We start from the raw sequence: 14078 nt of genomic DNA, 5'->3' as shown, positions 1-14078 counted from the left end.
AACTCACCACCTTATCAAGAGCTACACACTTTTCCAACTCAGCATCTACTTACATTTTAAAGGGGACTTTTCCTAGTGGGGAGTAGGAGAGCACGAGGGATCTGAGTCTTGAGTACCTGGTCTGATGGGTTAGCTCACACCCTACAATGGAGGCTCTTCATTCCAGGATAAATCAATAGCTAAATCCTGGATGACTTCAAGCAGTCTGGGCCTGAATGTGACTTGGTGCACCCGGGTCACTTGCAAGTCGTGGTTTTTCAGCACAACCCAGCCTGCCTCAGGATCAACATGTTTCATTAAGCAGAAAATAAAACTTACTGGATTAACCGTGCCTGGCTCAGTTCACTCACCGATTCCTTGAGTTAGATGGGACCAGAGGAAATTACAGGGTAGATGCTGGGCTAATCACTGGGTTCAAATGAACTGGATTGTTCTAAGCTCCATTAATTGCTGTGTAATCTTGAGCAAGTCACTTAAATTTCACTTGTTCATTCAGTGAACATTAGCAGAGCACCTACTTGGAGCCAAGTATTTTGTGCCCTCCTAGGGTCCAACCTGTACACCCACACAAGTGGGACAGGTGAGTGATGGGTGAGAGTAAACAAAAACCAGTGTTGGTGCTTGGGAACGTCTAGCATTCTCCCCTTCAGGTGATCCAAATGCAATCTGCCAGACACCACAGTGGAAAGTGGTGGCACTCTGGTAAGGCAGACTCCTCCACCGTGCAATTCCCTATGCGGAGCAAGGCTGTGTGTCCTGCAGTTAGACTGCACTACCCAGGGGCGTGAGTGTCCTGACCTGAGGGCCTGGGGGATACATACTTGACTTTTACAGACAGGGGCCACTACAAGTCTCAACCATCTAACACACTTGACTACACACTCAGATGCCAGGGAGTTGGGATCTGAGCACTGAACCACCACCAATTATCTCTGACTTTTGTGGCAGACTGTTTAATGGTCCCAAGTCCCTCTAGGCCATATGTATGCCCATGGGCAGTGTGACCTTGGTGCTCCTCTCATTCAGAGGTGGAGTCTGTATCTCTATGCCCTTGAAACTAGACTGGCTATTGTATAATAAAGAACTTGGTCTCCGTCACAGGTTTTTAACACGGAAGCTTTCAAAACTCTTGAAATTTCCTGAGTGATAGGAATGCCTTTGTTATTCGTAAGCCCTGGGTTCACATTTAAGCTTATGCTAATGAATGACTCAGGATGGAGGCTGGCGGTACCTGAAAGACAACCCCTCAATTACAGAGTTGGGGTTTTGAGCCAGCTTCACCTCAGGCAAGGGGAGGGGCTAGAGATTAAGTTCAGTTCTGTGGCCAATGGTTCAGTCATCCATGCCTATGTAGTGAAGCTCCAAAGAAATCTCTGGACACTGAGGCTTGAGTGAACTTCCTGATTGGTGGACACCAGACGTAGGAGGGTGACACACCCAGATTCCACAGAGAGAGGGCACAGAAGCTCTGCATTTGGGACCCTCCTGGACCTCACATTATGTATCTATTCATTTGGTTGGTCCGGATTTATACCCTTTGTAGTAAAACTGTGATCATAAGGACTGTGCTTTCCTGAGTTCTATGAGTTGTTCTAGTAAATTATTGAGCCTGAGAAGGTTGTGTGAACTCCAGAATTTATAGCCAGTTTGTCTTAAGTGCGGATCACTTGGGGACCCCCAAATTTGCAGCTAGCGTCTGAAGTGAGGGCAGTCTTGTTGTGGAGTGTGCCCTTCACTTGTGGGGTCTGTGCTATCTCCAGGTGGCTAGCGTACAGAATTGTACATACAGAATTGTACCTATTATACTTATGACTTGCTTTGACCAACAGAATGTGGCAGAAATGCCACCACTTGAATTCCAGAGCCTTGCAATTCACTCTTGCCCTCTTGGAACCCTAAGGCCACCATGCTGTAAAGAAGTTCATAATAAAAGGGACTCCATATAGGGGCGACTGGGTGGCTCAGTGGGTTGGGCCTCTGCCTTCAGCTCAGGTCATGGTCTCGGGGTCCTGGGATCGAGCCCCGTGATGGGCTCTCTGCTCGGCAGGGAGCCTGCTTCCTCCTCTCTCCCTCTGCCTGCTTTTCTGCCTACTTGTGATCTCTGTCAAATAAATAAATAAAATCTTTAAAAATAAATAAATAAATAAATAAATAAATAAATAAATAAAAGGACTCCGTATAGATGCCAAGCCATACCAGCTGTCCATGAACCCAGGCCCCAGTGAACCAGCCAGCTGGATGAATGAGCCCTGGCAAAACCAATGGAACATCTAACCAGCACAAATGATTGTGAGAAATAATAAATTGCTATTGTTTTAAGTCCTCAATTGTTGGGTTGGTTTGTCATGTGGCAACAGTTAATTGATAGAACTTCTCACCCAGCTTTATCCATGGGGAGGGAGTGTACTGAGGTGCCTCTCAAGGATGTGGGTTGGCTGAACATGAACCTGTACTTCTTATTATAAATGAATAAATCAAATAGTGATCAGTCCTCGTGAGCTTGGTTGGTAAGCATCTAACCCTGAGAGAAAAACCAATTTTCTGTCCAAACAAAAATCAAGCATCTAAGCCTATCAAACCAAGGATCAGAGCCTAGATGGTGGTGTATTTGGCAAGGATGAGCCTAGCTTTTGGGGGCATTTACTAGGGAGTCCCCAAGGCTCCATATTGGTGGCAACCTCACCACTGTATGTGCATAGGCCAGAGCAGTGCCAGGCACATGGTAGGTACTTGGTAAACACCAATGAACAGGCTTCTTCAGTGTGATATATATAAATGCCGCTCATGGGTTAATTAGCTTACTTTTGTTTTTTAAAATTAATGTTCTAACTTAAGGACACAAATATAAAACAGGCAGTTCCTACCTCCGATGTTGAAAATCCAGGGTAAGATGAGAACACAACCTCTGAAACAAAAGAGAAACAGAACGAAGGTTGGTGAGTGTACTGACTGCCCCCAGAGAGGCTGGGGTCTGGCTCACCCAACCTCTGTGTACAGGAGGGTGACCCCTAGCGGAGTTCTCATTGGTCCTCATCTCTAACGCTAACTGGGAAGAGGAGCTGGCTGTGATACTTGTCAGGTGGTGAGTTGCACTTAGAATAAAATCAAAACTCCTCGGCCAGGCAGAGGTCCTGCCTGATCTGGCTCCCACCTACTGCTCCAATCTTATCTCATGCCACTCTGTCCTTCACTCACTACATTTCAGCCACACTGATCTTCCTTCTGACTTTGCAACAGGCAAGCTCTTTTAGCATCAGTACTGTTAGGCGGACAGATAGTATTGATCAGAGAAGGCAAACCAACTGTCTAAGGATTTGAAAGTACTCTTGGTTTTGCTAGTAGAAACAGAATGTTAAGACAGTGAATTCAGCAGAGATACTAAGAATAACTAGCAGCACGGCAGTAAGGAAGAGGCTGTGGAGTGATTTTTGTTCTCGGCATCATCGGAATGAGATGGGCCAATAAACATCTGAGTTCAACCATACATCAAAACATCTTCTTGGACTGGATCCTGTGCAGGCACTACTCACCACTGCCCTGGCTAACAGGACCCCTTGCACATGTTAATGATATTATACTGATAAAAGTTACATGAAAATGAAGTAAATAATAACAGGGGTGGAACACCACATGGCCCAAATAACTTCTCCTATGACAAGTGGCTGTAAAGGACTGGAGGATGGGTTTGTACAAGAAACAAAGTAGGAGTCAGCAAGAGGATGGGCCATGGTTGAAGTATGGCTGCTAAAGAGTGATCCCCTGAGGAGACAGCCCCCATACCTAGAAAGATGAGCCACGGGATACTCTGCCTGAATGCATATCTTCTCCCTATAATCTCAGGTTAGAAAGGTTATTGGATACAAGTACAAAATTTCTATGTAGCAGTAACAAACAAGTGGAAATGTAATATAAAAAAATAGTACCATTAACAATAGCGTTGACAAAGACCAAATACTTAAGAAAAAATCTAATGAAAGACATGTAAGACCTCACCACTGAAGACTACAAAGCACAGATGAGAACAATTTTAAAAGACCTAAAACATGGTGGGATATATTATTTTAATGAATCAGAAGACTCAATATTGTAAAGATGTCAATTATCTCTAAATTGGTCTATAGGATCAATATAATTCTTTTATCTTTTTTTTTATTTTTTTTAGAGAGTGAGAGTGAGCAGGAGACGGGAGGAGGGGCAGAGGACAAAGGAGAGAATCTTAAGCAGACTCCACAGCCAGTGTGGGGCCCAACCTCACAACCCTGAGGTCATAACCTGAGCCAAAATCAAGAATTGGACGTTTAACTGACTGAGCCATGATCAATACCATTCTAATCAAAATCCTAGCAGGATTTTGTGTGGAAATTGACAAGCTGATTCTGAAATTTATATACAAAAGCAAAGGCTTTATAATAGCTATAGCAGTTTTTAAACAACGCAGCTAGAAAACTTCACTATCAGTTCTCAAAATGTATTACAAAGCTACAGTAATTTATTTTTTTTTAAAGAGACAGTGAGCATGTGCACAGGAGCAGGGTGGTGGGAGGGGCAGAGGGAGAGAGAGAATCCCAGGCAGGCTTATGCCCAGCACAGAGCCCCACATGGCCCCGAGATCATAACCTGAGCAGAAATCAAAAGTCAGATGCTCAACAACTGAACCACTCAAGAGCCCCTAAAGCTATAATAATGTAGACACGTATAGACCCCACCTTATCATAATACCTCTCTTATAACTCAGTGGGGAAAAGGATATCGTCTTTTCAACAAGTGGTACTGAGGCAATTAGATATCCATATAAAAAAGTAAGCTTTGACTGTACTTCACATCGTATATGAAACTGTTAGGTCATAGATCAAAATTTAAAAACTAAAATAATCAAGCTTCCAGAAGAAAATATAAGAAGATACCTGCATGGCTTGAAGTAGACAAAAAATTCTTGAACAGGAAATAAAAAGCACTAAGCATAAAAGATTGAACTGAACTTTTATCAAAATTCATCAAGAACATGAGAAAACAAGCTACAGACTGCGAAAAGATTTTTGTAATATATAGATCTAGGAAGGACTTGTACCTAGCACATATAAAGAACTCAAAAGAATCAACAAGAAAAGGACCTATAACTCAATTTAAATAGAGGCAAAAGATTTGAATAGGTACTTCCAAAAGAGCATATCAAAGTGAGGAATAAACATATGAAAGGCACTTAAGATCATTAGTCACCTGGGACACCTGGGTGGCTCAGTGGGTTGAGCCTCTGCCTTTGGCTCAGGTCCTGATCTCCAGGTCCTGGGATGGAGCCCTGCATCGAGCCCTACGTGGGGCTCTCTGCTCAGCAGGGAGCCTGCTTCCCTTCCTCTCTCTCTGCCTGCCACCCTGCCTACTTGTGATCTCTCTGTCAAACAAATAAATAAAATCTTAAAAAAAAAAAAAAAGATCATTAGTCACTTAAGAAATGCAAATTAAAACCACAATGAGATTATGGACACCCCATAATCTGGGGACAGCCATAAGGGGACACCCCCTCTCTGGGGAGCACCCAGAAATGAAATCTCTTACATTAATATAGGGATCAAAATTCTACAACTGCACTGGAAAAATACTTGGCAGTTTTTACTAATGTTAAACATAACTTTATACTCTATGACCCAGCAATTCCATTCCTGGGTATATACCCAATAGAAACAAGTGCTTATGTCCACCAAAAGATGTAAAAGAATATCCATAGTAGCTTTATCCATAATAGCCTCAAAAATAAAAATAACCAAAATGTCTATCCTTCTTACTCTGTAAGAATGGTAAATAACTTGGAATACCGCAAGAGAAATGAAAAATAGTGAACTACCAATATATGCAACAACATGAATGAATTGGACAGACATAATGTTGAGCAAAATAAATCAGACACAAAAGAGCACATGCTGTATAATTCCATATTCATAAATTTCAAATCAGGCAAAAGCTATCGCTGGTGACGAAGTCAGAATGGTGATTATTCTTGGAGGAGGGACTGATCAGGAGGATACCACATGGGATGCTGGAAATGTTCTATATTGTAATACGGGTGGTGGTTAAAAGGATGCATGTTTGTAAAAATTCAGGCTGTACACAATACTTTTATATGTTTAAGTTGGTTATTTCTCAATTTAAAATAAATATTAAGAAAACCCACTGTGATACTGGCACAGTAACAGGTAACTAGATCAGTAAAGCAGAGTATATAATCAAGAAATACTCATGTATTAAAGAGATTTTGGTTTCTAATAAAGGTGACATTCCTTTCCTTTTCTGCCTCTAATGTTGCCATTTGGATGTAATTCTTGGCACCATGGTAGTGATCTTGAGACCTCAATGGGACCCAGCCTACAAGGACAAGCAAGCAGGGCAAGGATGGCAGAAGAGGATAGAAAGAACCTGAATTCCTTGAGAAGATCAGAGCACCTCAGAATTAGCCATCTCTGGAAAGCCTCACTTCTGAGTTACTGGCTATTTTAGATTTTTAAAAAGCTACTTTTAACTGGATTTTAAAAGGGTCTTTTTTTTTTAAAGGACCTTTTTAATTTTTTAAAAAGATTTTTATTTATTTATTTGACGGGGGGTGGGGGGGGAAGAGAGCCCGATTTAGGGACTTAATCCCAGGACCCTGATATCATGACATGAGCCAAAGGCAGAGGCCCTTCTAAGCTGTTAGAAGATTATTCCCACCAGGGCTTGAATCTCTGGAACAAGGGGCATCACTCACCTGTCCGGTCAACATCCTTTTTCATGGGCAGCACAGTATAATCTGGTTGCTCATCAGAGGCCTCAAACATCCATGACTTGGGCTGTCGCATGGAATGGAGCTCTTTCTGCGGACACCCCCTGCCTCCAACCCAGTCCCCTGACCCGTCGCGGAGCTGAAACTGCTGTAGGTACGGGATCCGGAAAATCCTGTTTTGGTCCAGGCTTAATTTCTTCAGTCTTCAATTAAGGAAAGTGAATACAGAATCACAGCAATAATGATACTTCAGGGGCATTTACTAAGCAACTGGAGGGAAAGAACATGGATTCAGGCTTGGACACTTATTCCTCTGGTGTGACCTTGAGCCAGTGACTTACCCTCTCGGGGCCTCAATATCCCTATCTCTAAAATGGGGATAATATTCATTAATCTTTCAAGGTTCCTGTAAAGATGAATAAAACAATGTAAATGGCTAGGCACAAAGTAGTATTCAGTAAAGGGTACCTGAATCTAAAGTAAATTTTCCAGGAATCTAAAGCTTAACCATTTAAATGTCAGCATTTTCCGTAATTTAATCAAATACGTAGAATTCAGCAGGTAACCTTATCTTTCTGATTCCTTTTTTTTTTTTTTTTTTTCTTTTCTGTCCCCTCTCTCAAGGGTCAGGAGCCTATCTCTGGTAATATCTCCTTTTACCCTCCTTTCTCTTTGCCACTTCTAATCCAGACACTTGATCAGAAATGTCCTACTGATGCCCCACTTTTATGGCTGAGCTAAAGCTCGGAGGGGAGAAGTGAATCACCCATGGCCACACAGGAGAGATAAGTGGTGGAGCCAGGATTTAAACCCAGGCCTTTCGGATTCCAGAGCAGCTCAGGGTATGGGCCAGGCTGGGGGTGCAGGTGGCCCTACAGAGAGGGGACTATTGCTTTACCTTCTGAGTCCGGCCAGGCTGGCAAAGCAGTTGGGGCTGCTGAGCCTGTTGTCATCCAGCATCAGTGTCTCCAGCGCTGGGAACCTCAGGATGTACCTCCTGCTTGTCAGTGATGTTACAGATGCTTCCCTGTGAGTGCAAGGATCCTGGGTAATAAGCAAGGGAAGGGGACAAACTCTACCATCCCCAGGAAGCAGGAACAGGGATAGGAAGAGATAAAGGACAGGGAATCAATCAAGAGGCATAACCAGCTTGGGAACTTCTCTAGTGCCCCTGAGACATCCCTGCAGAGAGGGACCAGAAGGTGTAATTTCTTCCCCAACTGACCTTCTTCCCCAAATCCCACTTACACATCAGTCTTCTGTATGGAGAAAGGTTGCACATATTCACAGATGGACTCAGTGAGACTGGGTTGGGGCAGGATGGGGCCACTAGGAATGCTCGTGGAAAATAAAAGAGTGACCAAGGCATGACCAAGTTGAGGGAAAACATTCTGCAGAAAGAATACTGAACACTTTTGGGTCAGGTCCAACTCCTGGGTATGCTGCATCACCCCGAGTATCAGCAACCATAGGAGCATCAGGAGACAGAGCCCTTGGCATGGACCACAGCTTTGGTTCATGTGGGGTAAGGCAGGCTGGCCACAGTGATGCTCTTCTCTAAAGTGACTTGATAAAATGCACACATCAGTAAGGACCTGCAAAGTCTCTTAAAACTCAAACTCTCTGAGGAGTCCCAGAAACACCTGAGATGGAATTCCATGGGCTGAGATCCTGAATCACACTGGTGGGGCAGGAAGTTCTGGTATTTTAGATACTACCATTAATGTGGCCTGACTTATGTCCCCAGGTGGATGAGACCTAAGTAATACTTTATTTTTTTTCAACTTTTTATTTTTTTTAAGATTTTGTTTTTGTTTTTTTTTTTAAAGATTTTATTTATTTATTTGACAGAGATCACAAGTAGGCAGAGAGGCAGGCAGAGAGAGAAGAGGAAGCAGGCTCCCTGCTGAGCAGAGAGCCCGATGCAGGGCTTGATCCCAGGACCCTGGGATCATGAGCTGAGCCGAAGGCAGAGGCTTTAACCCACTGAGCCACCCAGGCGCCCCAAAGATTTTGTTTTTTTAAGTAATCTCTACACCCAACACGGGGCTTGAACCTATAACCCTAAGATCAAGAGTCATGCTCTACCAAGTGAGCCAGTCATGTGCCCCTAGGTAAATTCTTTTTAAGTATACAAAGGCAGATGACTCAAATCATGTTTTCATTCCTCCCTCCAACTCTCTCCCCTCCATACACCCAAATGAACACTCAACACACTCAACCAAGAAGTAAAGAAGCCTTTAGTTGATGGTATTTGAAGGTCACAGATGACTCTCTTCCTCTCCTGAAAGAACCAACTTTCATGCACTAAATTTTTAATTTTTACCACAGAGCAATTACAGGAGGGTACATAGCAGCTCTGTTACTTATAATTAATTGACCCATCTCTTTTTTACTCCAGTCAGATGTGAAAGAGCTAAAAAATAAGCCTTTAAAAAAATTCCCCTTACACCCCATAATGGAGAAGCTCTATCCTGTCTCTTGTGACAAGTTATAGTGTTTTGCCTTTTACAAGTTTCACCCTAATTATAACATATAAAGCTTCATTTTGTCTCCAAAACAGATGTTTTAAAATAGGGGGGAGTCAATGAGTGGGTAAGGAGGACAAGATGCAAAGCTTCAGAGGACAGCATCAGGCTCTTCCACTGGGTCCTTCCCAAGGCAGTTTTGGAAGAAGAGCTCTCTGAAGTGCCAGGAGTCTATTAGTGTGGAGAGGTTGAGGTTTCTGGCTGTTCTGAGTGATGCTATTTTTATTATACCTTCTCTTGGCAAAAGGAATTAATAGCATTTAAAATATGATAGATTTGACTAATTTTTTTTTAAGATTTTGTTTATTTATTTGACAGAGAGAGAGATCACAAGCAGGCAGGGAGGCAGGCAGAGAGAAGAGGAAGCAGGCTCCCCGCAGAGCAGAGAGCCCGATGCGGGGCTCGATCCCAGTATGCTGGGATCATAACTGAGCCAAAGGCAGAGGCTTTAACCCACTGAGCCACCCAGGCGCCCCAGATTTGACTAATTTCTTTAGAAGCTAAGAGTATGCCCCAGTGACTGGATTCAGGAATGGGAACTGGTGTGCTGGATCAGAAGAAACTTGGGAATGGGGTCAGCAGCCCTGGCCTCTCATTCTGGCGCTGCTGCTGTTTGGTTTGCTGGGTAACTTTAAGTTGGTGCTGAGCGTCTCTGGTCCCGGTCAGTTCTATCTACATGATGAAAGAGGATGTCTTTTATTTCACGTTGTAAGACTTTGCATGAGGCTAAAAATATTGCTGAACAAATTGGACAAAGAGCTGCAGTAAAACAGATGAAACTGAGCAAGTGGTAATGTCCATGAAAATGTGAGGTCAGCTTCTGTGGTAAGATATAGAAAATGCACCATGCAAACACAGGATGCAGGAGATGTAGCTTCCCAACCCACTTGTGTAAAAGAGGACTTATGACGTGGCTGCTAAAAAAGCTGGCACTCCTTTAGGAGGCATTTTGAGGAAAACAGTGGTTAGAAAACAGAAGGTAACCATCCCCCTCTACTCTGTGCTGGTCAAGCCTGGGGGGCGGACTTGTACAGTCCAAGGGGGGACAGGGAATGGGCCACATGGGAGACCCAGAGTCTCAGATGCCTATCCAAACAAGTAACAGTTAGGCTGATGATGGAATAGCTCAAATACAATCCCCCTAACTCACCCAGACATTGTCATGTGATCGATCCGGAAATGGAGACACAAATAGTTCAGAGTAGATGAGCTATGTGGTGAAATGGAAAAAAGTGAAGAGAAAGGAGAATGCAGAAGCAGAGAGAGTCAGGTCATGAAAAGCCTTGTGATCAATGTTAATGGTGTTTATCTTTAGAATGCCGAGAAGCTGCCGAAGGACTTCAAGCAGGGCAGTGATTGAATCAGAAGTGCTTTTAGAAACATCCCTCCAGCCGATGATGAAGAGGGTTGGTTAGGAGGTGATAAGGAGAAAGAAAAATGTGACAGGTCATTAGCTGTATCCCAAGTATCAGGGGCTGTGTTGATGGGCTACAGAAAGGGCCAAGTTTGAGAAACATTTAGGAAGCACAACTCATTGCCTCCAGTGACTGAATGGATGTGCAGGGTGAGGGACGGAAGAATGCAGACTGATGCCCATGTTTCTCACTTGGGACAACTGCACAGTTGATGGACAGCGGCTCCTGTCACTGAGGCCAGGGACATAGGAGGAGGAGATCTCAGCACGGGCATGTGTGTGATGACTTTGGTATGATTAAGTAAAATATATGGGCTCATAGCTCAGAAGATGGATGTGAGGTAGAGATATAAAGAAGACTTGGGAAAGGATGAAACCACAAAGAAAGATTATAAAAATTAAGAAAAACAGTGGGTCGAGAGTGGACAACTGAGGACCATCAACATTTAAGAAGTTGGCAGAAGAAGGGGAATCCACAGAACATTCTTGTGTGGACAGAGAACTAGGAAGAAAATAACAGTTTGTTTGGAGCCTCACAGCTTTCAAAGCACAATTATTTCAATTGATACTCTGATGTAAATAGTAGTACATTTATTCTCCCCTTATATATAAGGAAATAGAAATACCTAGTGGTGAAGACTTGCCTTGAATTATGCAACAAGACTTCCCACTGAAAACAACTAAAATGATTAAGAAAACCTAAAAAGAAAAAAGATTCATTATTTTAAAACATGTAAGAGATGTGAAGACAGTAAAGCAGTCATATGCCAAAATCTAAAAATCCAGAGACAGAAACCAAGCACAAGAAGCCTTTTTAGACACTTGCTGATCTTGCTGAAATAGCATGTAATTGGAGATCCCCTACAAGAAGGTAGGATCCTAAACAGATATACACTCAGGAGAGTGAGAACTAGCACTAAACCCACACTCCTCATCCCACAGCTAGGGTAAAACTACCTTGGAATGAAAAGAAGGGAAGGGGGAGGGTAGATTTGTCCTTGTGCAAAATTGTAGCCCAAATTTGTATCATCGGAATGGCTCAGAGAATATCCAGCTAGTTTGGTTTAGTTTAAAATGGTTCCATACTGAGTGCCCCTAGGCACCTGGCCAAAATAAATGGAAAAGTTTATGGTATTGCAGACTAAATAATTGGGCCAACTCTCTGAGTATAAACTAGAAAATCCATACAAAATATATATATTAAAAACAATTTTCTTTGAGGTATCTGGGAACTAACAAGCTGTGAGAAGTTAGGGGGCTAAGATCAAAGGGGATTCTGCAACATTTGGGGTCTCTTTTCCCCTAGGGCTACCTGCTGACTCCAGAAGTGGCAGACAGGCTGAGATCTAAGCAGAGATTCTGACAACCTTGCTAGTCTGGGGGCCAAGAGTCCAGGGTACACCAGAGAAGGGGATTCCTGATAAATTGCCCCTGCTTTAAGTTAGGGCTTTGAAGGACTAAATCCTACAGGAAGGTGTGAACTAGAAATAGTGTGGTCCTTGCAGAGACTGAAGACTAGCTTCAAATAATTATGCGTGAACTATACAGTCAAAAAAAAAAAAAATCGAGCTGGTGAGAATAAAAATGATTTGAGTTGCCCAAAGGGAGAGTCATAGCCTCTTATTCAGTTTCCTATTTCCATTTAATTAAAAACAAGCTTAAATCAAAGTAAAATTTCAGTTCTTCAGTCACCCTGATCATATCTCAAGTGTTTAATATGACTGGTGGCTACCATATTGGACAATGCAGATATAGAACATTGCCAACATTGTGGAAAATTCTATCAGACAGTCCTAAACTAGGCCTTTCAAGGATTACTAGACAATATCTGCAAATCAGTGCTAATGTCTGGGGATATGAAAGGTATGGTGGTCTATCACTCAAAGCAGGGGATTACAGAAGAATGGAAATTTAGCCTGTGAATGAACCCAGTGAAGTCATCAGCCTACTTTTTGGTTATCTCCCCAGTTCCTGAATGGATAATTAGAACAGACATACTAAGCGACTGACAGAATAACCACTTATGTTTACTGACCAACAAAGTGAGGACTATTACAGCAGGAAGGGACAAATTGAAGCCCCAGTTTATCTGCTTCTAGAATAGTAAGCTGAAAGTTATTCTGCATCCCTGAGGTAACTACAGAGACTACTGCCATCACTGAAGACAAGAAAGGTAAAAGGATACTGGGTCTTAGGATATTCCTGCTTAACTTGTTTTATTCGGCTTGTGTAGAGGACAGGTCATGAAGAATGACTATAGATTACCGCAGACTTAATCAAGTGGTGACTCCAATTTCAGCTGCTGCCCCACATGTGGACTCTTCTTACTACAGTACATCAACACAGCCCCTGGCATTTGCAATACAGCTAAAGACCCATCAAATGTTTCTTTCTCTTTACTGGTGAATAAGAACTGCCAGGAGCAGTTTGCTTTTGCCTGACGGGGACAACAGTACATCTTTGCCCTCTTCTCTCAGGGCCACATCAACATCAACTCTTCCACCTACATAATCTATTACACATCTATTGCTAATCCGCTTTGGTATTCCACAGAACCTCATGTTGACTGGACCTGATGGGCAGGAAGTTGCAAATATTCTAGACAATTTAGTAAGATGCATGCATGTCAGAGAATGGAGGGAAACCCTACAAAAATTCAAGGAACTACCACCTTGATCGATTTTCTGGATGTCCAGGTAGCTGGGAGCATGCTGGGATATACCTCCAATGTGAAAGACATAATCCTTCACCTCGCACCACCTCTTACTTAAGAAAAAGACACAAAGATTTGTTGGTCTTTTTAGATTTGGGAAGCAATGCATAAAACATTTGTGCTATTCTAATCCATTTACTGAGCATCCCAGGGTATGCCAGTTTTGTGTCGGGCCCAGAGCAAGATAAGATTTTGTAATAGGTCCAACAGTGCTCTAAATGTCTAAGCCAAATGGGTGTGCTGTATAGTACAGGGTTACCATATGTCCTGGTTTTCAAGGACACTCTGGGTTTTCACCTGTTACCCTAAAATAATTAACAGTGTTCCTTTTCCCTCTCAAGTTTGTCCTGGTTAGATGGATAGGTTATATAATTTCTAAGAATAGAGCCTTTCATAGGCCCCAATTGCAGAATTATTTTTTAAGTTGTTTTCTTTTTCTAAGTAATCTCTACACCCCACATGGGACTCGAACTCATGACCTCAAGATTTAAAGTCAAACACTCTTCCAACTGAACCAGACAGACACCCCGCAGAATAATTTTTGAGCCAAGTTATGTCCTATTCTTTTTTTCATTTGAGAGAGAGAGAGCACGAGCAGGGGGAGAAGCAAAGAGAGAGGAGGAGGGACAAGCAGACCCCCTGCCAAGTGGGGAGCCTGACACAGGACTTCAT

At 42.8% G+C, this 14078-nt stretch overlaps 1 protein-coding gene across 14 annotated transcripts in view; it reads right to left on the bottom strand.

The window, feature by feature from the left end:
• The window catches only part of XRRA1 (X-ray radiation resistance associated 1), a 63959-nt gene that overhangs the window by 17880 nt on the left and 32001 nt on the right, over nt 1-14078 (bottom strand). For 7 of the 14 annotated variants that reach the window (XM_032853069.1, XM_032853061.1, XM_032853060.1 and 4 more), the window contains 4 exons: nt 8000-8308; nt 7650-7778; nt 6737-6954; nt 2865-2905 (listed from right to left, as the gene is read on the bottom strand). In XM_032853069.1, coding sequence (XP_032708960.1) covers nt 2865-2905; nt 6737-6954; nt 7650-7778; nt 8000-8308 — 697 coding nt within the window. The other 7 variants (XM_032853068.1, XM_032853071.1, XM_032853070.1 and 4 more) reach the window with 4 other exon arrangements.

Source organism: Lontra canadensis, unplaced genomic scaffold (genome assembly GCF_010015895.1).
Source record: "Lontra canadensis isolate GAN:19392208 unplaced genomic scaffold, GSC_riverotter_1.0 scaffold7, whole genome shotgun sequence".
NCBI lineage: Eukaryota > Metazoa > Chordata > Mammalia > Carnivora > Mustelidae > Lontra > Lontra canadensis.
This window is presented reverse-complemented; position numbering and strand designations above follow the sequence as displayed.